This window comes from Mus pahari, chromosome 15 (assembly GCF_900095145.1).
Source record: "Mus pahari chromosome 15, PAHARI_EIJ_v1.1, whole genome shotgun sequence".
Taxonomy (NCBI): Eukaryota; Metazoa; Chordata; class Mammalia; order Rodentia; family Muridae; genus Mus; species Mus pahari.
Window position 1 is genome coordinate 33,235,171 of NC_034604.1, and position 25,689 is coordinate 33,260,859.

The 25,689-nt window shown below is 54.4% G+C and overlaps 1 protein-coding gene across 6 annotated transcripts; it reads right to left on the reverse strand.

Moving 5' to 3' along the window:
• On the reverse strand, positions 1 to 25,689 carry Pcdh1 (protocadherin 1). Of its 6 annotated transcripts, XM_029546866.1 has the most exons (6): positions 23,997 to 25,309; positions 16,415 to 17,277; positions 10,960 to 13,155; positions 5,761 to 5,980; positions 4,721 to 4,759; positions 3,503 to 3,588 (listed from the first exon to the last, which is right to left on the reverse strand). In XM_029546866.1, exons 1-5 carry the CDS (start codon positions 24,013 to 24,015, stop codon positions 4,734 to 4,736), a joined length of 3,324 nt encoding a protein of 1,107 aa, XP_029402726.1. In that variant the 5' UTR covers positions 24,016 to 25,309; the 3' UTR covers positions 3,503 to 3,588; positions 4,721 to 4,733. The 6 variants fall into 6 exon arrangements, with proteins under 6 accessions (XP_021069919.1, XP_029402723.1, XP_029402724.1 ...); XM_021214260.2 differs by lacking the exons at positions 4,721 to 4,759; positions 23,997 to 25,309 and adding an exon at positions 25,501 to 25,689 and having other exon boundaries at positions 1 to 3,588; XM_029546863.1 differs by lacking the exon at positions 4,721 to 4,759 and having other exon boundaries at positions 2,363 to 3,588.

The following is a 25,689-nucleotide window of genomic DNA, read 5'->3' on the forward strand; positions in this document are numbered from 1 at the left end:
GGGCGAGACGCCCCCCTCTCCCAGAGAAGTCTCACAAGGAGATAACTCCCCCTAAGAGACTTTCTCATGGTCAACACAAGCCCTCCCAACGCTGGGGACAGCCCCCACCTAGGGAAAAAATGGCTCCAGGGGGCCGCGCTCTGGAGAGAGTGGTATCCTAGAGCCCCTAGGAGAAAAGACAATTCAGAGATGCTCAGCCTCGTTCCAAGTGCTGCAGGGCAGACACTCCCATCGGAGAGATGGGGGTCAGAGACGTCTCTTCCAGAGCGCTTCAGAGACAGCTCTTGCCTGGAAAGAGAGCCGGCCCAAGACTGACTTGTCTTAGGTACTCCCAGGAACCCCGGGAGGCAAACAGGCTCCCCAGAGAGCCTGGGTAGGGAAGGGAGACATGTTCCCATGGTCCCCGGTGGGAAACCATGTCCCCAGAGACTCCCAAGGGGAGACATAAGGAGTAGGGAGGTTCCCCCAGGTTCAGGATGCCTAGAAACAGCTCCCCTCCTGATGTGAGAGATGCTTCTTCCGGGACCCTAGGAAATATGTCCCCACATACCCTTCCCCTACTAACAGACATGCTCTGAAGTAGAGATGGGGACCAACTTGGTCCCTTCTAGGAAGACACTGACTGGGTCAGGCTGGGTTTGAGGGGGGTCTCCTCTGGCCAAATGTCGCCTATTGGTACATAAAACTGTACGCGACACAAGGCATCGGGGAGGGGTCTCACAGACCTAGGACCAACAAAGCTAGTCCCTAGTGCTGTCTGTCACCCACCCCCCTGCCCACCTTTGGTTTCACCTCTTGAGTGCCCAGGTGGTGACAGACTCAGTGCCCTTACCCCAACCAGGGGGTCAGGGCTCTGCCTTTGCCTCTGGAAGGACTTCTGCTCTGTGCTTCTAAGCCCTTCCAGCCACCTAGGCTACTCCCTTCCTTCTGGCTTCTCCATTGTGCAAAATGTTCCTCTGCCCTCCTGCTCAGTGCTCAGGAGTCCCCAAGGCCAGGTCAGGGTACCCAAGCCACCAGGGGCTCCCGGTGGGAGTCTACTGACCCCAGGGACGCCTCTCGGCTGGGTTACCCTCTCCGTTGAGCAGATGGGCCTCTTACAATCTATTGTCCACATCCCAGCCTTCAGGACCCAGGACAGCCCTCCAGGCCACTGCCCCACTAGCCGGCCACCTCATGCTACCAGCTCTGCCACTATTGCACCTGCCCCATTTGTGCAGGGGAAAGGGGCTGTGTCTTTAACAAGCCCCCTGGCCCATTTTCTGAGCCTCCCCCCAGGGATGGGAGCCTTTGGCCAACCCCTAGACCTGGCTGTTGTCACCGTAGCCACCCCTACCCACTGCCCTCCATAGAAGGGCTGTAGAAGCCAGGGCCACCACCCTAACAGTGCACCCCTTCCCAACACTGTTACCCCAAACACAAGTGGGGGGGTAAGGAGGCAGAGAACAGGGTGATTCTACAGCCCCTGGCTTTTTTGGGGTGGGAGTGGGGTCTCTGGGGTTACAGGAGTCATGACTCCAGTAGCATAGCTCCTGAAGGCACCAGACAGCCCAGCAGCCTGTCTGCCCCTTCCACAATGGGCCACCCTCCCCAAGCTTAGACTAAGTCAAGTGGGAGCCATACCCTGAGTCTCCAGCCTCCCAGCCTGGGCCCTTAAGGAGCTGGAGAGGTAGGGGCCAAGGCAGTGGGGGCTTCTGGAAGGAAGAGAGGCTGAGGCTATGAGATGGCCACAGTGGGAGATGGGGGGCGCTCTGCAGGATACCCCTCACACCTTGCCCCCCCCTGAGGTGAAGAAACACCCCCACCTCATCATGGCTGACTGGGCTTCTCTGTCCCCTAACCTCTCCACCCCCTCCCCATGGGACCCCTGACCCTGATGAAGGGAAGCCCAACTGGAAGAAGGGGCCTGGAGCCCAGGGTGCCCTGAGGCAGCCCTTCCCACCCCCTGAGATCAAGGCAATGGTGGTTTTACAGGCTGACGGGTCAGTCATGGCAGGGGCTGGGGGTTGGAGGGCAGGGAGGAGGCAAGGTCCCTCCATACAGGAGACAAGGTCCCCCCACACAGGAGGCAGCAACCAGCCACCCCCTGAGCAAACATTCCTGCTCCCAACTTACCCAACCAGGCCAGAGGCACAGTCATCCCATCCCTGTCCAGCTGCTCCCCCCCAACAGCCTCAGGGCCCCTCTTGTGATGCTCATCTGGGTGTGGGAGGCCAGTCTGAGCGGGGATCCCCCCCAGGGCACAGCGCAACAGTTCCAAAAAAATAGAGATTTGTATTTTTTTTTAAGAAAAAAAATTAAATAAAAGCCCAGCTCTGCTGATAGGCGAATGTTACCCCTGTCCCCACCCCCACCCACCCTTTGTTTCCTTGGCCTGCACCCCCAATCCCACCAAGGCCCCGGGGGTATTTACAACATGGAACAATAGAGGCCTGGGGGGGGGCACTGCGGCAGGGAGGAGGGGCACAGGGCAGGTCCCCCTCAGAGGGGCCCCCCAAGACAACACAACATCAACAAGAAAAGTTGCAAATCAGGCAGAAATGGGGGACATCATTCCAAGGTCCTTATATACAGACACCGCAAGACCAGCAGGGAAAGGGGGTGCCCAGATGGGATCAGGCATGAGCCTGTGACAGGCAGGTGGGCCAGCCCAGGAGCAGTACTGGAAGAGGGCCTTCGCAGCACTCTCACCCCAATCCCCACCCCACCTTTGGTAACAACAGCCCTTCAGAGAGCCCCCGGTGGTGGAAAGTTTCCTTTGAGCATTCCCAGGGAATGTCCCCTAGTTTACCCAGCTGCAAGGCTACACTGCCCTGGTCAGCCATGCAGGAAACAATGAGTTAAAGTGTGCTGCCCACTCTTGACTCCACCATCTGCCCAAAGTAAGGGGGTGCTCCCTAGAAGTAGATGGAAGGGAGCCCAGTCATTGCAGAGGAGCCCTCAAGGGCATCCGCTGGGTGGAGCCCCATAGAGGGGGAAGAAGGGGCTCCTTGGAGCTAAGGGGTAGGAATAGGGGAAGGGACTTGGACCCTGCATGGGGGCAAGGGCCAACGTGGTCTTGAAGCCAGTACTCCCGCCGATCGGGCCCTGGCCACAGAGTCCACGCCGGAGGGAAGGAGTGGGGCCCTGGAATAGACCCGGTTGGGAGCTGGCCGGCGACTGGGGGAGGGGTGGCCGCCGGCCAGAAGGGGGCTCACAGGTAGATCTCACGCTTGGCGGCGGTCTGGGCAGATGCCGGTGTGGCTGTGGGTGGGAAGTCCGAGGTCTGGGTCAAGGGAATTTCCTCCAAGGTGGCCGAGTCCTTGCAGGAGTCATGGCTACTGTGGGAGAAGGCACTGTAGGAGGGCAGGAGGCGCACGGGGGCCGTTTTGGTGTTCCGGTCTTCCGGGGGGCTGGGGCTTCCGGCGCCCGCAGGCTCCTGCCCTCCTCGGTCCTGGTAAGGCACGAAGGTGGAGAGTTTGAGGGCGCTGCTCTTGGTCCGGCGGCTGGGAGACGACTGGCCAGGCATCCAGCATGTGTCAGAGTGACCAAACTCGCTGCACTCCCGGGTACATGTGCCCGTCATGGCGACGTCGGGCAAAGGGCGGAGGTCTGCAGAAGAGCAAGAACAGCCGTCAGGGATGGCAACCTCAAAAAAGCTCTGCTCTATGGTCTCTCGTTATCATACACATTGGTGCGAGCTCAGAAGCACACGCCGTTCAGGCAAGCACAGCCTTCCTTACCCACCTGTGGCCCACTGTCACTATTCCCGCTACCCTCTAGGACAGCCCCCCCCCCCAAGCCCCCTAAAGTAGGTACAGTTCTTTCAGCTTCACCCCTACAGCACTCTTCTCTCTCACACACCGAATCTGCCTTCAGACAGGTACGCAAACAGCTCATCTACAAACCCTCACCTGTCTCCAGACAGGTTCAATCATGGAATGCCACCTTCAGATAGGGCTAAGGAAACCCCATTGTCATTTAGAGCCCCTCCCCCACCCCTACACACACACACACACACACACACACACACACACACACAGCCGTGGTTATACAAATCTACTCCATCAGACACCTGTCCCCAAAGACTGCACATACCTTCCAAGTCCCCTCAAGCCTCACATGCTCCCAGCTTCCTCAGAACCCCTCCCCACCCTAGCAGAGCAATGTTTTACTTTAAAGCCAAGGGGAGATGGGGAGGAGACGAACATCTATGTGGGCTGGTCACACATAAGCACACACACACACACACACACAGACACACAACAACAAGCATACTCATGCAGCCCCTGCCCACCTCACACCAGCCCCTCACCAGCCACCACCCTGTCCTTGCCCCCAGCTCCCTGCCCAGAACACCCACGGGAACAGGAGTTGGCCGCCTGACATCAGCAGTAGCCAGTGTGGTTGCTGGGCAGCGAGAGTCTCCATGGGAACGGCTGGGCCATGAGCACTTCCTGTCACAGCTGCCCCTGGGCCGCCCTCACTTGGGGACAGCACCAGGCGGTGACCCCCCTCGGGGACATGACTGAGAAGCTCTGCCCCGGGGCAGGGGCTCACCCACCCTAGCTTGGCCTCCTGCCAGTGTAAGGTGAGGAGGGGCTAGTCTTGTTAACCTTCAAAGTGCCAAAGCTCTGGAGTTCAGGCTTGGGGGACCCCCGTATGGAACAGAGCACTGGGTGGGCGGGGCTGGGTGCTGGGGCGAGTCCCCTAGACCCCAGACCCCAGAGCAGCTCCCACCTACCTGGCACTCTGCCTCAGGGCCTGCTCCGGCCAGCCGGCTCTGCGCGGGCACAAAAAGGACGAGACTGGTATGAGGTCACGCATGGAGTGGCAGGAGAGGGGGCAGAGGGTGCTCTGGGCCCAGGGCCTGGGAGGTTAGAGCCCTATGACTCAGGGTCAAGTCTGGGACTTCTCATCTTTTCAGAGGAGGGAGACTTTGGACTGAGAGAGGTCTGAGACTCAAGGACAGCTTTAAGTCAGTCTTTCTATCCCAAGGGCTGGCTTATTTAGAGTGTCTGCCACAGGCTGCCACGGATACCTGTTCGAGCGCGTGACACACATACACATACACACACACACACACACACACACACACACACACGCGCGCGCGCGCACACACACACACACACACGTGTGCAGCACCAGCACACTCTCACAATATATAGCTCACCATCCTTTCCCACACTCACCTCTCCTCCAGCTCCTCCCTTCAAACCCCTCCTAGACAGGCCCACCCTCCCAGACTTCCTCTCCCCTTCCTTAACCAAACCTTCTCCCGCTCTTCTCCTGGGGGATGGGGAGAGTTTATTCTTCCCTGAGTTCCTCAGAGCATCTGGGTGTACTATCATGAGAATATCACGCTCTCATGTCAAATCCTCTCACTCATTTGGGGACCACCATCCCCCTTCCTGCCTCCTTGCCATTATCTGAGCCTCCTGGTCACCATTCTCAGGATCCCGGTGGCCAGGAAGGCTGTGTAAGGTGATGGCTGAACCCAAAGGCCCTAGAGTCAGGGGCCTTTCAGGTCTGTCACTGTCTAGGCGTGTAACTTTGGGCAAGTTGCAGAAACCACGCCCTCTCTCTAGTCTGTTTCCCAGACCGACCATAAGGTGACTTCTCAGGTAAGGAGTAAAGGAGCAGACATATATCTTAAAGCATGGTGCTTGCTACCGGACATACAGACAGCATTCAAGACTTCATAGAGGATCATTTTAAAGCATCACCACCCCTCTTGGATTTTTACTCATTCCTGGGGTGCCTCAGCCTGCGGACGCTCCTCACCGTTCTCGGGGTGCTCCATTTCACCTATGCTGCCGTCAGGGGTGGTACGCTCATAGTGGTCCTCCGGAAGAGCCAGGGGACCAAGTCGGGGGCCGGAGGATGACTTGCTAGAGGGCGTTTCCGATTCCTCCAGGCCACTGTCATAATAACTGTGTTGTGATGGATCCTGCAGCTCCTGGGCCTGACTGGTGGCCGAGAAGGTGACACGGCGGTGAGGTAACTGTAGGGAGAGAGAGTGTCACTCTTGGCTGGCTAGCCTTCTCCATGGGGCCCAGCACCACACCAGTCCCCAAGCCCAACAGGACCCCCCCAGGCCTCAGCAGCAGCCAAGAAGAGGCCCGGCCCCTTAGTACAGCATAGGCCCCAAGAAAGCACAATCTCTAGCAGAGATGCCTCGAGATTGAAGGCTAGCTCCCGGGACAGCCAAGTCCACACAAAGTCCCAACACAGCATAGGTCCCACAGTTATCACCGTCCCCAGACCGCCATCCCCAACCGTAAACCATTTCAGCACAGCTCTTCTGGCCCTGGCCCAGCTTCCCAAAACAGGCATGGCCTCCCCTGCCTTTCCAGAAGAAGCGCCAGGAGAGAGTAGAGCCCAAGAGCAGAGCAGCACGGTGTCAGCCAACTCCAAATGCCAGCCTGGCCTCTAAACACCAGCACGGGCCTCAAGCGTCTCAAACAGCATCGTGAAAGCAGAGGCCTCCTAATTCCCAAAGTGCTCCTCTGCACACAAGAGTCTAAGTGTACCTTCTAGGCTTGGGCTCCACACCCAGTCTCACTGCTCTGAAACTTGCCATTGCCTCCATCCAAAAAGGGACCAACCTCTTGCAGCTTGCTTCTCAGATCACGTCTGTAGTGCTGAGGCCTCAAAGAGCCTCATCCTACTGAGCCCTCAGCCACCCTAACAAACCCCTTCATAAGAGGCCTGGGTGTGGGAGCAGATGGGGAGAGGAGAGGGAACCTGGTAAGAAGTCAGAGCTGTGGTGTCAGAGAACAGAATCGGAACCTCTCGGTAGGTACTCCAGGTCAGGAAAGTGGCTTTAGAGGGCAAGACCCTGCCCGGTAGAATATGTGACACCCACCAAGGAATTGGGAAGGCTCTTCTCCATGGAGACCCCTTTAGGAAATGAAATGACCTAGGAGGGACCTCCTGCTCCGTGGAACCAGACAAATGGAGACGGGGTGCTGGCATCTGGAGAACAGAATGGTGACAGGCTGTTTCCTGCCAGCAAGTCCTGCCTGCCTGCCACGGGTTAATGATCAGACCAGGAGCCTGGCAACCTCAGCCTGGCACTTGGCATAGCCATCAAGCCACCCACCTGGGACCTCCATTGGTTTTCCCTGCCAACCAGAAATCAGGAGTTGGGGAGGGCACAGATCCTGGGCCACTAGAGGCTAGTGGAGCAACAAGGCCCAGGTCCTGTTGATGAGTCAACAGGCTAATCCTTCAGGACAGAAGTGCCTTGTCTCAGCTCTGTGGCCCTTTCATAAGAGGTCAAGGAAATATTCAAGAGACAATCTCGAGTTTGTGAGCCCACATTCTCACTCCCCAGTCCTTCTGGAACCCCCTATTAATGTCTGGAGCTTGGAGTCAGAGTTGGGGGGTCTCAGGACAAGGAGCCTTGCAGTAATAGGAAGGCAGCCCACTGCTACCTCAACATTTTCAAGAACCCAAATGATGCAAGGCCTGGGTAAGGAACAAGGTCTCTAAAACTGACCTGCACCTTTGGGGCTAGCAGATTATACAGGAGCAAGGCCCACCTGGCATTGGGATAAACAGGCTCGGGGACGGTCCTCAAAGGCACAGGGAACCCCTTCTCTGAAGAACCTGGTGATCAAATCCTTCGGTCCTGTATGTGGGCAAGTCCCTTGGGCTTTGTTTGTTTGTTTTGTGTTGTTTTGTTTCCAGTGAAAAGCTGGGTGGTTATTCTCAACTTTAACTGCTTAGGCAGTTCTATCAAATCCTAAAAGACCAGGTCCCAAATCGATCCATCTCCAGTCCTGAAGGTCCTGAGACCTTGCTAAGCATTTTACGGGCTACCTGCCTCTACAGACCCTCCCGATCCAACATGTCTGAAATGAAATTATTTTTCATCGATTGTCTTTCACACAGGCAGTGAGCTCATTACCGTCCCGTCACCCACACTCTGAAAGCTGATACCCACCCGGGGAATCCTGGGAGTTTCTCCCTCATTCGCAACCCCACTCCCTAGCAATTCAGATCTTGGCTATTACTGGCCCTTTCTCCTTAAATTCAGCCAAACCCATCCACCCGACATTCTCACTGTCATCATAGTGCTCAATGCTCCCCCCATCCCCACCCCACCCCCCAATACAAATGGGGATTGAGCTAAGGCTTTACACAGGTTAAGCAGGGCAAGTGCTCTTTCTAAACTTCACTTCCTCCCAGAAACAGATGAAAGGGACTTTTCTTCACGAGTGACATTTAGCAAGGTGTCCAAACTCACCATACTCTCTCCTATATCCTCCATTCCAACCAAAATGGTCCCCTTCTGCCCAAATCCTCCCCACCACTGACAAGCTGGCTCTGCGTTCCTATTCTCTCAGAAGCCCATTCCTAGTTCCCCCCATATTATATCCTAAAAGTGGGAGGAGGCATTAAAGTCAAACAAATGTGGGTAACTCAGTTATACAAGTTTAACAAGTTCAGCCTTTGTTACAGGGTTTTGCAGAACCTTTTATAGGCTAATATGATAGCTAGTCTCTTGCTAACTTAATCATGAAATCATCTTTTAATTGTATAGTAGATAATGGCAGACTCTGGAACTCAGACTCCCTGGTGCTATGTGCTTAAATTCTGACTCCAGCAATGGCTGGTTTTCACTTATGTGAAATAACTATAATAAACTGGCCCGTGTCACAAAGTTATGAGCCCTGAGTGAATTCACATATGGTACCTTGCACCTATCAAGGCTTCCCGAAATGGGGAAGAATAGCAGTAATACAAATTCCACAGAATCTTATGTGGTAGCGCAAGTTAATTCCAGCTCTAGGAAGGCAAAGGCAGTGGATCTCTATGAGTTCGAGGCCAGCCAGGTATACATAGCAAGCTCCAGGCCGGCATTCAAGGCTACATAATGAGACCTTGTCTCAAAGAGAGAGACACACAGAGAGAGAGAGAGAGAGAGAGAGAGAGAGAGAGAGAGAGAGAGAAGAAAGTTAATAGTTTTGCAGTACACATAGGGAAAAGCATCCTATATCCCTTCTCACTTGGTACTTAAGATTCATCTCACTTGGCAACCATTTTTCCATCAAAGCCGAGTACCATGCGGAGCCTGCGGTAGAAACTTGGCCTATCTGCTCGGATGATGACAACTGGTAGTTTGGGTTGGTGATACTCAAAGGCTGGGAGGCTCAGTATGGTCCCATGGATGGGTTGAGTCGGTGCCCAGTGAGGGACAAGCCTTCAGACCTTGGAGGAATAAAGGGATCAGCAAACTGGAAGGAAAGGAAGAAGCAATGGTTGCCAGGCAGAAATGGAAGAGAAAGAGCTGGGAGTTTCTGGAGGTCACCTGACAGAGCCTGTCTTCTCAGGAGAAAGAAGTCATAACTAGATATGACCTCCCCACATCCTGCTTCTCCAAACTGTTCAGATTGTCTTTTCACTTTGGGGGTACCCCAGGGCTTTGGGGAGTTTATAGATGGAACCAAAAAGGAAGCTGGCACCTTGGTCCTCCTGGGAGTGTCTCAAACCTCTTTGGTCACCATGGAGATAAGTTGCCTCTGGCCTCAGAGACTCCCCTAGGACAGGAGGCCCCTCACCCACAACTTAACTTCCCTCAGGCACAACCAGAGACAGGGGAGACCCAGGAGAGCAAGAAGTGAGAGACGGAGGGAGAGAGAGAGCTAGCTGGCAGTCCTGGCTAGGGTAAGGAGGTAAGGAAGGCAAGGGAGGTAGCTTTAGACAGGAGGCAGAGCTGGGACACCTCATCCTAAGACAATGGCTCACTCCAAGTAGGTACAAAGTAGGTGTCTGCAGTGTTGGAGAAACACCTGTCTCTCCCAGGGCCCTCCCTCTCTGGAGCCCAGGCAGATGATCTTGGCGAGACCCAGGGCAGGGCCAGCTAATTGCTGAGTTGTTGGTGTGATAAAGAGGCTGGGAAAGGGACTTGGGGGAAGATCTTGCCCTGAGGGAAGGTGGATGGTGTAATGAAAAGGTTCTCTGGCTTCACCTGGGGCAGGAAAGCAGACTGCCACCCCATACAGGTGCTCTGGTGTCTCTCAGAAGCTACTCCATGTAGGCAGATGGGGAAAAAAACTGTCTTGGACCAGGGAGTCAGCTTCTTATAAACATGGGCTGAGGGAGCATGCTACCATACTGCTCCGTTTGAAAGTTGGAACTTCCAGACATGGAAATGGGTGTTGGGGTAAGCAGAAGATGATATGCTAAGATAGGGCTCGAATAAAATAGACAGGTCTAGGGAGAAGGGAGGGATAAAGGGTAGACATGGTGAAATCAAGGCAGGATTTGAGAACAAAGCTACTTCCAGTCTCTCTCGCTGCTTCTCTCAGTTCCGAGAAAATAAGAAACCAAAACTCCAAAAATAGAGAACTTTATTGTAAGGCCACATGAACAGGGCTGGGGTAGGGGATGTGGGACCAGCCCCCGGGGCCTGGGGATGAGGAAGAAGTTAATACACAGTACATATAGAAGGCACAAGTGGGGAGGTGCCCCCCTCCCCAGTAGAGTCCCCACCCAGATTCTAGGTCTTCTGTGTCCCCTCCAAAGAAGCACCTATATAGCTGGTCTCCAATAGAGACCCAGGTTTGGAGTGGTCTTCTCCCATATCCACCTGTGCCCTTCTGTCTCCAAACCTATTTACCTGCCCATCAGCTTCACCTGAAAGACCCAGTAGCTAGTTCAGCATCCTGGGATTCGAGAAGGCACACACTTCTCCCTCGTGGGGAGGGGCAGGGAGACACGAGGAAGCCCCCCCTATCAGTTCCCACTCTGCCTAAGCCTCCATATCTGGGCAAGGCAGCAGGGTCCTTAGTTCAGTGACCCTGAGATCAGTGTTCCCAACCTCCCACAGTTACCTCGGGATGCTCCCTCATGATCTAGTCGATCATGGCAGGCAAGACACCTCCTCTATCACTCCCACACCTCGGTCCAGATGGCCCCATGGTAGGGGTGGGGTGGGGGCTGGGGCGTGCTAAGCCGAAAGGGCTGGCCTACCTGCTTGCTGGGGTATTTGGGGGGGTTGGTGCGATAGCTGTAGTCGGAGTACTGCTCGGAGCCCGTGGACGTGGTGTCCCCAGTGCCCACAAATGTGTTTGCAGGCGGCAGGTCCTGCACCACCTGGTGCTTCTTGGAGGCCGAGGGTGACTGGGGTTGCAGCTGGATAGAAGGCAGTGGGGAGTTGGAGCGGTAATGGCGGCCCAAGTCCGGGCTGCCTGGTGGGTAGTTGAGGGGCAGGTGGATTCGGGGACTGTCTCCGGGGGCATCACTCATTAAGTTGAACTTGAGGGACTTCTGCAGCCCGGTGTCATCTTCATCCTCCACTGGCTTCACAGGTTTCGGCGACTTGCTTTTCTTCCCTTTGCTCTTGTTTCCCTTAGCAGCTTTGCCGCTGGGCTTGGGGGCGTACAGGTCCTTAGTCTCCTTCTTACCAGCCTGGTAGCCGCTCTTGGCCTCCCGCTGCCGGCAGTAGCGCACGAGTACCGCCAAGGCTATGAGTAAGGCGACGGCCACCACACCTGCTACAACCCCAAAGAGGATGTTGCCACGCTGCTTGGAACGCTCGTATTCTGGATCCCCAGCGATGTCAATATCCAGGGGCGTGTCCAGGCTATGAACGAGGAGGGTCTCTAACAGCGTGCGGTTGGCTAAGGTCTCATTGACGTAAAGGTGGACTAAGGCTGTGCCGTAGCGAGGGGGCTTACCACGATCGCTGACCTTCACCACGAGGCGGTGTAACCCGTGGTGGCGCCGTTCAATTTCCTTCTCCAGCGTGATGGCGCCTGAATGTGATCCAATCTGGAAGAGCCCATAAGGGTTGCCGCCGGCGATGCTATAGGTCAGCTCAGCATTGATACCAGAGTCAATGTCCTCCGCTGTCACCTGGCTGACTGTCTCACCAAGACGTGTCTGCGGGGTCAGCAGTCGGTGAGATGTGTTGGAGGGGGCGGTGATAAAGGGTGCATTGTCATTTTCATCCAGCACATTGATGGTGACACCAACGTACGCCGAACGAGGTGGGACGCCGCCATCTACGGCCTTCAGTTGGAAGGTGTAGGTACTCTGTTGCTCCCGATCGAAGCTCAAGCTGGATAAGATGGTGCCTGTGCCATTCTGGATAACAAAGTCACCATTGTCCTGCTCTACTGAGAGCTGCACCCGGGCATTCTCCCCCTTGTCTCCGTCAATGACAGTCACCATACCCACTGGACTCAGCGCTGGCATATTCTCCATCACTGAGAAGTTGTAGCCACTCAGCATAAATTTGGGGTCATTGTCATTACAGTCAAGCACATTGACGAGGACTGTGGCTGTGCCCTGCAGGCTGGGACTGCCCTTGTCGGCTGCAACCACCTTCAGCTCATAGCTGTCTCTCTGTTCCCGATCCAGTGACGTCTTCACCCGGATCTCTCCATTCTCGGGCGAGATAGTGAAGAGCCCTTGGGCAGCTGGCTCAGGTTCCAGCGAGTACACCAGCTCCGCGTTAGAGCCAGAGTCAGCATCACTGGCCGTGACCTCGGCCACCACTTCACCAGGCTTGTTGTTTTCTGGGAAGGCGACTTCAGTGATGCTCTGGGTGAAGACGGGGGCATTGTCATTGACGTCTACCACCTGCACCTTGAGGGAGTTGGTGCTAGAGAGTGGAGGGTTGCCGGAGTCCACAGCCACGATCTCGATGGTGTAGTCTTTGACTTTCTCATAGTCAAGAGGGGTGGTGGTCTGCAGGAAATACTTTTTCTTGCTGTCGCTGCCCGTCTCGCTGGCCTGGCGTAGCTGGAAGGGCACATCGCCTGCTACGACACAGGTGACGGCTGCGTTCTCTCCCTCGTCTCGATCAGACACCTGCACCAAGGCCACGGCAGTCTCCTCTGCCACATCCTCTGATATGTTAGCCATTCCATCTTGATGAGTCACCAGCCCTATGCCTCGGATCTCGATGGTCGGGGCATTGTCGTTCATGTCTTTCACAGTCACAACTACCTGGGCACGGGCACTCTTGGGGGTGGCGCCTCGGTCCTTGGCAAGCACGGAGAAACGCAGAGTGCTTAGATCCTCGCGGTCCACGGGACCCTGGACGGTGATAAGTCCAGTGTTTCGGTCTAGTCGCAAAAGGCGCCTGACAACCTCAGGTGCCTGGTGAAACGTGTAGTCAATCTCCGCATTGGCACCTTGGTCTGAGTCGTTAGCTTTCACCTACAGGAAACAGGGACAGGTTAGTAAGCCAGGATCCCTGTGCTGCTCATGTCCTTTCCCACAAGTACATCAGTGATGCTGACTTAGCACCCTTTCCATAAGTGGCACACGGTACAGTCTTCCCCCTATGGCACTATGGTAGACACCGCTAACCTATTTTCCTAAAGAGCCCAGATGCAGCTTGCAAATCCTTCTTAGAGACGCTGCATCACCAGGACTGGGCAGAATTATATTCTACTCTTCATTTGAAACAGTCCACCTAAGCACAGAGATGAGGAGCTAATAGGCATTCCAGATAAACAAACTGTCCCTCCCCCCAGCCTTCCAAAAAACGATTAGAAAGGGTTTAAGCAGTAGAGATGGTTGGTATGCATGCACCTATGTGCATACCTTGTATGCAGGCATGCGACATACATACACACAGACTGTAAGCTGTGATCTTTATCTGAGTTCGAGAAGGTATGCTTGTTCATGTGTGTGTGCATGTCAATGGAGATTTCCCCCATGCCCAGTTAGAGGCCCCAGCTGAGGGGATTTCTATTGAAAGCAGCCAGGTAGAGATACGGGTCAGAAAGAGCCCAGCAGGCCCAACCCAGCCACTGCTGTCAAACTGGGGAAACCTGTTCCTGCAGCTCCTTAACTGTTGTCTGCTGCTGGCAAGACACCAGTAGAGGAATCCGGCCTGAGCCTGAGGCCAGAAGGGAGGGGTTGGTGCAGGCCACAGAGCCTCCTGGCAGCAGGCTGGGCTTCCAACACCAAACAATGAACTGCCTGTCCCTTTGCAGTGGGCACGCCCTCCCACGCCAAGGCCGCCCTGCACTGGGACCCAGTCTATACAAACATGGGTGGTAATGGGGCAATGGAAGCCAGGTGGGAACGGCCATGAGGTACCCACTGGCGAGAGTATTTACATCCAAACAGAATGTAATGAAGTGTGTGTGTGTGTGTGTGTGTGTGTGTTGGGGGAGAGGGTGGGAAGGAGGAGTAGGCATAACTTGGCAGAGCCTCTAAGGAGCAAAATGAAAGCCTTGAGTTCAAATCCCAACTCTATTGCTTTCCAATTAATTATATGACTTTGGGCCAATTACTTAATCTTCCCAAGCCTCACTCTACCAATACATAAAATGGGGAAGAATAATAGAACGTATTTCATAAGAATGCAATGAAGGTTAAATGGGATAATATAAAGAAATACCTAATGCTGCCTTGACCATGGCACGTGTGCCGAATTGCTCTTTCCTTTTGATCTGTCTGTCAACCATTCATTCATTCATTTACCTAGCTATCTGTTTCTAAGAAATCCAGCTACACAGTGCTGAGCACTATACCCAGAGGCCCCCCTCAGGCCACAGTTGGGCTTCTGTCCTTCTCCTTCGGGAACTCCATCTATTCTTGTCAAGGCTTTTCTACAGGGGAAACTCCTGGTCCAGAGCTCCCAGCCACCTTGGTGTCCTTGTGAACCTCCTCCCCCGCCCTCCAAAACAGGGTTTCTCTGTGTAGTCCTGGCTGTCCTGGAACTCACTCTGTGGACCAGGCTGGCCTTGAACTCAGAGATCCTCCTGCCTCTGCCTCCCACGTGCTGGTATTAAAGGCGTGCGCCACCCCTGACCCTTCACACTTTTGCAGGCAAACCTCTAGCTTTTGCCTTACCAACCTCACCGTGTCCATCACTAGCTCTCTGGTGGTGATGGACAGCTCTCCCATGGCCTCCCAGTCCCTAGACTGGTCACCTCAGTTCTTAGCTAGCTCCTTCCCCTCACCACTCATCTTTGTTTCTATCTGTGACTCCCAGCCTTCCACTCCTGCTGTGTTCTAACTCTGCCTCCTTCCTAGCCACTCTCCAGGACTGCCAGCCTCCCTCCGAGGCCTCTGTGTTTCTGGCATCATCTCACTGAGAAGATGTAAAGACAGAGTACAGGACATGAGCTAAGATGGGCTCTGACCTCAGGCAAGTTTAGAAATCTTTAAGGGCTCAGTTTCCTATCTATAAAATGGGGATAATGCTTGCTTTACCTTGTACTACAAGGATTAAATTATATAATACACATAGTGCATTTAGAACAGCGCCTGGCACCTAGGCTATTATTATTCACCACTCCGAATGGCTGTCTTTCTATTCTTTCTCAGCCTCGTTTCTATATTCTCGTCCACCAGTCTCTAGAAGAGATAAAAACCCCCACCCACACACTTCGGTTCCTGGACTCAGAATGAAGGGTCTCTCAGGTTGGGTGACGGTGTCCAGGACAGCTGATCTCTCTTTGGTTAGCTCACTTCATGGACAGAGATAGCTTCAGCCCATGGCGAAGGAGAAAGACGATGGGGCTGGCAGGAGGCCAAGGGCTGAGATGACAGCAGGAGATACACCCACCCGTCTGCAGGGACGCTTCTCTGCTCCTTCCCAAGCTCCAGCCCCACCAAGCTGCTGCCCAGCCCCTGGGGCAGTTCCCATGAAGAAGGGCGCTGAGAACTTTCAAAGAGTTGCTGCCCACCCCCCCCCACCCCCGGCAACCATCTTAAACACCACATACCAATGGCACCCCATGGCTGAGGAGAGATGAGATTTGTCAAAAGCAAGGAGCCTCCTGGCTGACACGATCTCAGAACTTTGTTGGGCAGGGGCCACAATGAGGTGCCTTCAGCCGAAGCAAAAATCTCACTGGCTAAAGGGACCTGCCCCTGGGTAGGAGGACAGATACTCTGAAGGCAGGAGAGGATCTACTGCATAAAAGATGCATCCCTGGATCCAGTCTGGGCTAAGGAGAGGCCACTCCCTGAGCTTGGAGCATTTTCACTTCCCAGAAGTTTCCCTAAATTGAGACAGACAGGGGAGGTACTGAGATGCTCTGTCACTGTCATCTAAGTAGTTTGACAGTGGAGGGAAGTACCACTTGTAGCCGGGCAGTGGTGGCACACACTTTTAATCCCAGCACTTGGGAGGCAGAGGCAGGCNGATTTCTGAGTTCGAGGCCAGCCTGGTCTACAGAGTGAGTTCCAGGACAGCCAGGGCTACACAGAGAAACCCTTTCTCGAAAAAACAAAAACAAACAAACAAACAAACAAAAAGTACCCCTTGTAGGGGTGGAGGAGAGGAAGCAGGTGGGAAATCCTGCTTTGTCTGGGGCAGGGGAGATGCAAAGGCAAACACTATAGTATTCTGTTTTGTCACTTCCCTAAGTGAAGGAACCTTCCACCTGCTTTTGGCGGATCCCATCTCTAAAGGTGGCTCACCCCGACAGGTTAGATGGAGTGGGCCTCTCACCTGGATGACCGAGTGGCCAATGGGACTGTTCTCTGACAGCTCGGCTTCATAGGTAGGCCGCTCGAACTTGGGGGCGTTGTCGTTTGTATCAAGCACAGTGACACGAAGCAGGGCGCTGCTGGCACGTGGAGGATTGCCGCCATCCTGTACCTTGATGGTGAGGTCGTAGGAATCCCAGCGTTCACGGTCCAGGTTGCCCATGACAATGAGCTGTGGCTGCTTCTCCTCCTGGTCCTCGGCTACCTGCAGTCCAAATAACTCCTGGGCCTCAGGCCCAGCCTGCAGCTCATAGGATGCTACGCCATTGGGGCCGGCGTCACGGTCTGTGGCCAGCGGGATGGGGAAGAGCGAGCCGATGTTGGTGTTCTCGGGGATGGCCAGGGTAATGACTGGCGAGGCAAAGTTCGGCGTGTTGTCATTGATGTCTTGCACCTCTATCTGGCCCTCTAGCAGCCGGGGGCTGCCGTTCTGCACGAGGTCTGTGATTGACACCTCAAACTCCAGGATACAGGGATTCCCGGGGATCTGGTTCTGGCATTCACGGAGCCCCTCTCGATCAATGGAGGTCTCTGTGGTGAAAATGTCTCCAGTCTTGCCATCCACTCGAAGATACGGAGCACCTACCTCTAGTTTATACAGATGACCCACGTCTGGCAAACCGTAGTCGGCGGCAAGGCTCCCAATAAGGGTGTTGGGCGGCTGTTCCTCTGGCACCTTGTATACTACCTGGGTGGTATGGCTGGCAGATGGAGCCAATAGGAGCAGCAGTGCCAGCAGTAAGGGGGGCAGCAGCAACCGCTGCCCCCCAGGCCCTGGGCTGGGCCTCAGAGGCCCCATCCTGGCAGGCTCCAGAATCAGGAGAACTACAAGAAGACACAAAGTAGAGGCCGTCAGCTATGAAGAAGAAACTGACTCGGAAGGCTGTCAGAACCACCTCCCACTCTCCCTCTCTCACTGATACACCACCATTCTCCCACAAGGAGAGTCAATCCTAGCCCCGCACTGTGATGCCAGAACCCAGAGCCTCACCCACAGTGGGGTACAGCAGCTGTGTACGACCCAGCTGGAGACGTTGATAAAGCGACAGGCAGGTCTACAGCAGCTCCTGCCCGTGGCCCGCCCTTCCCCAGCTGACGTTCCCTGGGTACCGCCCCCCATCCGCTTTCAGCTGTAAGCTTTGCACAACGCCTCCTTCTCACCAACATCTTGCCTTAGTCACCCATGGTAATTACCCTGATACTAAGATAGGGAGCAAAACCAAGTGGAAGGTTAGGCCTGGGACATCTCCAGTTGGAGCACTCCGCCCCACATCTATAGTACCAAGCAGCATGCATTCACCCCTCAGACACCCAGGACCCTGAGAGGCATTCCCATATGTCCCACTCATGCGAGCTGGAGAAAGAGTGGTTCATCTCTAATTCGTGTGTATGAGGTATCATATCCCAAATCCTCTGTTTTTGACAAAGAGCAGCCACAAAACCCAGTGTTCCCCAGTCCCACAACTGAATGCCAGTATCTTGTAAAAATGGCTAGTGGCAGGGCCAGGGAGATGGCTCAGTGGGTAAAGGTACCTGCTGCCAAGACCTGTGTTCAGTCCCTAGGACCCACATCAGAAGGAGAGAACTGGCTCTTGTACATTATCATCTGACACCCTCCCCCAAATGTTTTCTGTGACATGCACTCCCCCCCCAGAATAAATAAATATAATAAAAAAAATTAAGAAAATGCTAAAGTTGAATAGGTGTTAGTCCTCCCTGACTTCCCCACAAATGTGCCTCAACACACACACACACACACACACACACACACACACACACACAGACACACACACACAGACACACGGTTCCCAGCATTCCTTGCTGCCTATTGCTAAAGGGTAGGTGTGTGGAAGGAGTGGTGAAGGTCAAGATTGGGGTTAGGAGTGACTGACCCTCAACTTGGCATTGGGAGCTGCCCTGTTCTGTCCTTAGTAACAGAGAACCCAGCAGGTCTAACTAGGCCAGAGCTTCGATGACACCATCAGCCCTTCCCTGGTCCACCCCCTCTGCTCTCCAGATGATCATCTGCCTCCTGGTTTATTTTAATTTTCCCCCAGTGCTGAGAATTGAGCAGAGGGCATTGTACATGCTAGACAAACGCTCTACCACTGAGCCACATTCCTAGACCTTGTCTTTTTTTAGACAAAGTCTCACTAGGTATCCCAGGCTATCCTTGAACTCCTGACTCAGCTTTCAGAATGCTGCGATTACAGATGTGCGCCGTCACACCTGGCTTTGGCTCCAGTTTGACCCTCATCCCTGCAGACATCCAGAACCTACGCATCCCTTCCCCACCTCTAACTAGTCCAGTGTATCTCATACCCTCCTCCTTTCTGCCACCCTCAGAGCCTTCCAGGAAGGGCTGTGCTGTGAATATTCTAGACTACAAGTTGCACCACCATGACCACACTAGCTGCCTCTTTCATCACCCTGTTCTGAGGCGGTCCACCTGCCCATGTTATCAGACTTGTCAGTACAGTCCCAGTCATTGGTTTCTCATCACCCCCCACCCCACCCCCAAAAACCCCTCAACCATGGTGAACCCTTCCTCTACTCAAATCCCAAGTCTCTGCCCAGCATTTCTGTAAGGAGGGAGGAGGCCTCATGCTCCATTTGTCTTTCCCATCCCTTTAATTTCCATCCCAGGCCTAACACTGCTCATGCCCATCCCACTGCAGACAGGTTCTGCCTCCTCCTGCAAGCCTACAGTGCCTTCCCAAGCCTCTCCAACCCACAGTGACCTCTCCTCTTCCAACTCACAGCCACTTATTGTCTACTCCAATCCTAAGGCAATGAATCACTGGGCTGCCCCGGACACCGCCCGGCCCTGTTTGTTCAGCTATAGTATTGGACACCTATTCTTGTGTTCTCTGTCTCCCCAGGAAGAAGATGCCAGACATTCATTCCAAGGGGGCAAGAGTTCACAGTCTCACTCATCCCCCCTCACTCACTGACCCACTGCCGAAGCTGGGTAAAAGTGGGTATATGCTAGGTGCTCATTCACATACTCAACACGTGCATATGAGTCACTTAAAATGTGCTAGGCTGTGTCCTGGGCCCTAGAGCACAGCACTAAAGACTGGGCCCATCTGTTGTGACACTGGCTCTAGCCCAGGGACTGTCAGTCTGCCCGAGTTACCTCTGTGTACCCATTTGGCATATGTAAGCCAGAACCCGGGGTGTGACTTCAGCCCCGACTGGGTGTGTGAGTTCAGTTCCAGCTGCCTACTTCCTGGAGCAAACAATTCAAAGCCTCAATTTTTTTCATCTGTCAAATGGAGACGATACCATGTATTTCCCAGCGGGTTTGAGTTCATGTAGGCTAAATGTTTATAACGATGTAAGCACTCAACAAATGGTCTTTTCTTTCAAAGCACTTAGCACATTTGTAGATCCTGGCCTATTTGGAAAATTGGCTAATGTTTATCTTTCCTTCAGGATTACGAGGACAGAGCGTTTCTTGAGGCGGGGTCTCACACACTGTGACCCAGGCTATCCTGGAATTCAGGACCTGTAGTCTATCTAGGGTGGCCTTACTCCGAAGTCTCTTGAGAGACGAGATTACAATTATAACCTTCTGATTGTATACTGTGTCACCTAGCATTGGACCTGACACACAGTAGGGCTGAAGTAAACGATTCTCGTGTGGCAGGGGGTTATTTTAGTTCCTCAGGTTTAGCTCGTGATGGCCTTGGTCAAAGGCTGACTCACTTGCCTACTTGCCAATTCCCTAGGAATCCACTGGGGTAAAAGGCAAATTCTCCATTCAGAGTCAACTCTGTAGTAGATGCTCAGCAACTGTTGGCCAAATGCACAGATTCCCTGCACAACTCAAGCACTTCACCTTCCTTGGGGAGCCTTCTGCAACTGTAGACGCCCCCTGAACCTGTGAGACCTTCAGCAGATAAGTGTACAAGCCTCTTCTCCACAGCTCACTCTCTTGAGGAGGAGGAATATCGTGACACTCCAGAACGTATCTCCAGAGGACTGTCCAAAAAACTTCCTCGTCTATGTCCCCCACCCCCGGATCAAGAATTGTTTGTGTTTCGGAGGGTCACACCACCTTGGAGAACTACACAACATCACCAAGGAGCATTTTCCTAGGAAAATGTCTGTTCACAAAACTAGGCGGCAAATTGAAGGGTCTGTGGTCTGACGAAGCCAGGGTGATTTTGATTTATGGCCACTTTGATAGCTAAATACTATGCCTCTCACTGGGAGGTGGGGGTGGGGGGCAGGCCTCTTTTCCTTTCTTGGAATCACAACCTGAGATACAAACTCCTCAGTGCTCCCAGGGCCATTTCTCCTTAAGACCTTACTTTGCCTCTAGCCAGCTAGAGTCCAGAAAGGCTTTTCACTGGGGAAGGCCCTTTCCAAGGAAGTTCTGGGGATGGGGTGTAAAAAGAGGGTGACCCAGGATGGGGACAAGAGTTGAGGAAGGTTTGTATCCTTGAAGTTCCTGGAGAGTTCTTCCAAAATGGGGATTATCTGGCCCTACCCTTAGGAATTTTGATTGGAGGGTGAGATCTGGAGAACCCCCTAGGCAATTGTAATACAAAGGTCTGGGAAAACAACCTGAGAGACACTAGCTGAAAAAGAGCTTAAGCCATGCACACTATACATCATCACATATGTCACCTCCACCACTACCAACCCCCACCCCCAACAAATTAAGGCTCTACTAGTGCACTGCTAAACATTCTAGTGAATCCTCTGTCATTTGAAATTGATATTACTTATTATTATAGCACCCTCCCCAAATCTTTTCCTTTTTTTCTGTTTTCCAAGACAAGGTTTCTCTCTATAGCCCTGGCTCTCCTGGAACTCAAATCTGTAGAACAGGCTGGCCTCAAACTCAGAAATCCACCTGCCTCTGCCTCCTGAGTACTGGGCTTAAAGGACTGTCCACCACTGCCCCATCCAGACTCAAAACTATGGTAAACACTCTAGGTTACAAACGGTATGAAAAGGCAGGATCCATGGAAGAGCGTCTCTTCCCATCTTAAAGACTGGGTTTGGAAAGACTCAACAGAAACCTGAAGCTGAAGTATGGCATTCCCTACATTTATTACCTCTCACTCAACCCTGGATTGCCAACCTGGCCTGACCAAGAGGGAACCTAAGCTCCCAGCCATTTGCAGCTGTAGAGTCATGTGGCCTGCCAGGAAGGGCTGGGAGAAGCAAAGCAGTAAAGAGGCCTTTCCACATCCCTACCCCCAACACCACTGAACTTTGTCCCAGGCAGTTGGTGGAGAGTCATTAGTCTCCAGCGGCGGCCTTTGAAGCGATTAGTACCTTATCTGCCTGGGTTTGCCTTCCTGGGGAAGGGTACCTCTCCACCCAGTGACATGGGTGCCCAAGACCCTGACAAGACAGGCCCTAATTAGAGAAAGGCACGCTGACCCATGCAGCCCCATCAGGATGGAGGAGCCGAAAAAACAAAAAACAAAAACAAAAAAAGAGGTGTGCGAGTGAGGGACAAGAGAACAAGAGTCCAGAAGGGCCAAAGGAAACCCCATCTTAAGTCAACATTGGAGACGCGTGAGGCATGAGGACAGGTAAGGGTTCACTTGGAACCTTGGGAGCAAGGTTCACCCCTTGCTGGATGCTGTGAGGCGAGCTCTTCACTGTTCAGTGAGTAGGTCAGCTCTGAAGCCCCTGACCCCCCAACACTGCCCCAGCACCATTACACAACAGTCGCTGGTGCTGCAAGCTCAGAACACCAAAGTACAAAGGGAGCATCTGAGAGCCTGGGCGGGAGGGTGCGAGCCGCATGGGGTGGAGCTGCTCAGGGGCTTCCCACGGCGAGCAGTACTGTTCGTCTTCCCTATCTCCCAGAACCGGCTATTAGCCTCTGCAGGCTTCCAGGCACCTGCATTCTGGAACCAGATTGCCGGGAGTTCAAACCCTCACCCTAACACTTCCCAGTTGTGTGACCTTATTTCCGTATTATCAAATGGGGGTGGGGAGGACCTGTCTCTTGGGCAAGCAAGCAGGCTCAGTGGATAAAGGGGCTGGTCCCAAGCCTGGATGACCAGTAGTTTAACTCCAGAGGCCTACAGAGTGGAAGGAGAAAACTGACCATTGAAAGTCATTTCTGACCTCCAAGTGTATGTGTGTGTACACATAGATAAACTAGATAAATAAAGGTAATACATTTTTTTAAAAAAATCTGCCTCTTGAAGTTATTTGGGAGAACTAAATGAGATCAGATACAATGCAAGGCAGATTAGATATTTAAGTCATCCAAGCCTATGATAGAGCATTTTACTCCACCACCCGGCACATAGTAGGTGCTCTCTGGCTCCATGAATCAATGAACGAATATGCTAGCCTATGAAAGAAACGATAATGTGTGTTCTACTACTGCACCCACAATAGGCACTGGGAAACAGTATCTGCTCAATACATTGTTGAACAAAATCCATCTCTGCAACACCGACTACCTTTGTTCCTGGCAGGGGTACCTCTCACCCCACAACAGACATGGAACCCGGATTCCCTCTTAACTCCTCCCCACCCATGCAGGCCCCATTCCACACAGCGTCTCTTGCCCAGCTCTCTGCAGAAGTCCCCAGAGCTGGGAGATACTCCTTTAAAGCTAGTGCCTTCTAATATGAGACAGGAGGAGAGGAGACTAGATGAGGCTGCTCCAGAGCCCCCACCCTATACCCCTCTACCCTACCCTACGAAACCTTTCTGAGGTTTCGTAGATTCTCTTCTGGAATCCATCCTCTGCCCTAGCCCAGCAATTACAGGTTCCAATACCACCGCGAACCCCACTACTCAAGAAAGTAGCTCTCACACACTAGACCTCTAAGGCGGCCACAAATACCTTCTGGGTTGTCCAGGTTCTGGCAGCTGGTGAGGCTTGGCCGAGAGCAGGTGCTGTAAGAAGCGCTGCACCTTCCAGCTCTAAGTCCTGGGTGAGCAGCACTAGTCCTCACCTTCTCGGTCAGTGAGCGCTCTCCGCACACACCCAAGCACGCCCGAGCGCCTCCTCCCAGAAGACGCCTAGTGTGTGTGTTTGTGTGTAGTGGGGGACGACGGCCGCTCCTAAGGTTTGGGTCGCCATCCCCGCCCCCACCAGGGTGACGCCTGGCCTCCCCGAGCCCAAGGTGAGAGACTAGGTGAGGCGCAGTATAGTAAGAACTCTCTTAGGCCAGGAGGCCACTTGCGTCCCTCGCCTTCAGGACCGCCGCGGGGAATCCCTCCTCTCCCGCATCTCCGGCCTCCGCCTAGGTCCCCCCAGAAGCCGGCGCCGGCGGGAGCAGCGCAGCGGGCGCCGGGAGGGGGGCAGGGAGGAAGCCGGCGCCGGAATCACAAAGCCGCGAGCCTGGCCGGGCGGGGACATTCTCATAAAACCGATCCTCTCAAGGCGACAGAGACAGGGTACTTGCTCTGCACTCAGTCCTCGATGGCCTCAGCGTCACTCGTTTTTCCTGCTGAAGCAATAGTTACCCTCACTGTTGGGGAAACTGAGGCTAGAAGCCTCAACTACCAGAGAGTGGCCGAAGGGAGGAACGAGAGTCCTGTTCGCCTACCAGTTTTTCTTCTGCGCATGCTGCGGTCTCCATTCTAGCCCCGGGGCTTTGTCGGCACACCGGACTGGCCTGCAACCTGGCCCCGGTAGAGGGGCACCCAGGTGTGCGGGACCCAGGTGTGCTAGGGACCCAGGTGGCTCGGAGGAAGCAGCTAAATGGCCCGAAAAAGGTCTCAAACACCTTCTCTAGTATTGTGCAAAGGGATCTAAGGCCACACAGCTCCAGGGTGGCGGCATGGCGCGGCCTGTCAGGTCCAGCTTGTTCCCGGAATACCCAGCCGGTCAGGCCCCGGAGTGGAAGTGGGGGGAGGTGTCGCCGAGAAGCCGGTCTGGCCGGCCCGGGGGCTCCGGTTGTGCCGATATTTACAATAACAAAGTCCCGATTGAGGTGACAGGGCTCTGGATGCTCTCTAGGAGAACCTGGAGGCTTCTCCCGAGGGAATCTGGCCAGGGAGAGTGGAGTGTGGTGTGTGTGTGCGCGTGTGTAGTGTGTGCGCGCGCGCGCTGCGGAGTGTAATGTGACACTGTTGGTGTAAGGTGTGTGTGACAACCAGTGTTAAAATGCTTGAAGCAGTGGATTCTGTTTGTGAGGCGCTGCTGTAGGTACCTCTCTGCCAGGGTGTGTGCTATCAAGGCGTGTTATGAGGCACTGGGTTGTGTATGTGTGGGTGCAGTAGAGAGGGACAAGCAAGACCTGTGCTGTATACCTATGTCCTGGCCAAGGAGTGGGCAACCATTTATGTTAGGGTGTGTTCCTTCAGCGGTATGTGTAGGGAGCTAGGTTTTGAGCGTTCATCTGGCGAACCGAGGCAGTTACATTCGTACGGGAAGGCACGAGGTTGTGTTTGTGTGTCTGGCATTGCTCAGTATCACACCCGATTGTGTTGTAGCTATCTATGGCCACGGCTTGTGTGTGCCCGCTGCTGATCGTGCAGGCGCCGAAGCAGCTTCTGAGCTGGTGACTGTGCCCCAGTGGGCGCTGGTGTGCGGGAGGTATGTCTATGCTCACATATGTACGGATGAATGTATGTGTGTATGTGTCTGTGATGTAGCTCTTCCAAGTGTCCGCGACGAGCTGGAAGCGCCTGAGTGAGCTGAGCAAATCGCCCAACAAGTGTGTGTGTCGTGGATAATGTTCCTAGCTTCCCTGGTCCTCCGGCAGCCCCCGGCTGAGCTGAGGGCCTTGCGCTTCCCCTAAACCTTCTCCATTCCGCGCGCTCCTGGAGTCTCTCATCCCCGCGGCTTGGAGCGCGCCCGGGTGCGGACGCCGGGGCTGGGGTCCAACTCGGCACCCCCTCCCTTCTCTCGGCTTCTCGCAGTGGACCTTGGAGGCCAGGGAGCCCCAGCCGCAACCCCCCACTCGGTGTCCCAGCGGCCTCCGCCTCAGTCCCGGCGCGCTGGGCATCGACTGGGCCCCGGTCTCCTCGCTCCACCGAGCGCCCCTCCCTCAGCTCCCGCCGGCCATGGCCGCTCTGGGCCCCGAGCCGCCGCCGCCAGATCCTTACCCGCCTCGGGGCAGCACCGGTCGCCCGCCCCGCTGTCCGTGAGCCGCCGCCGGCCCCGGCGCGGGCTGCGGCTCTACACGGCTGGGGCTGGCGCTGCGGTTCAGGCTCCGGCTCCGACTGGCTGTGGGCGCAGCAGCCCGGCGGCTTCGCGTCCTCGCCGCGCTCCCGCTCCGCTAGTGTGTGAGGCGG

Bases quoted from the DNA above. Each gene is read 5' to 3' on its own strand.
- Pcdh1 (XM_029546863.1), bottom strand. The intron at 13,156-16,414 runs GTGAGAGGCCCA...TGTTTCCTGTAG, and splicing joins TTGGCCACTCGGTCATCCAG to GTGAAAGCTAACGACTCAGA. The intron at 3,589-5,760 runs GTGAGGAGCGTC...GCTCTTCTGCAG, and splicing joins AATGGAGCACCCCGAGAACG to ACCTCCGCCCTTTGCCCGAC.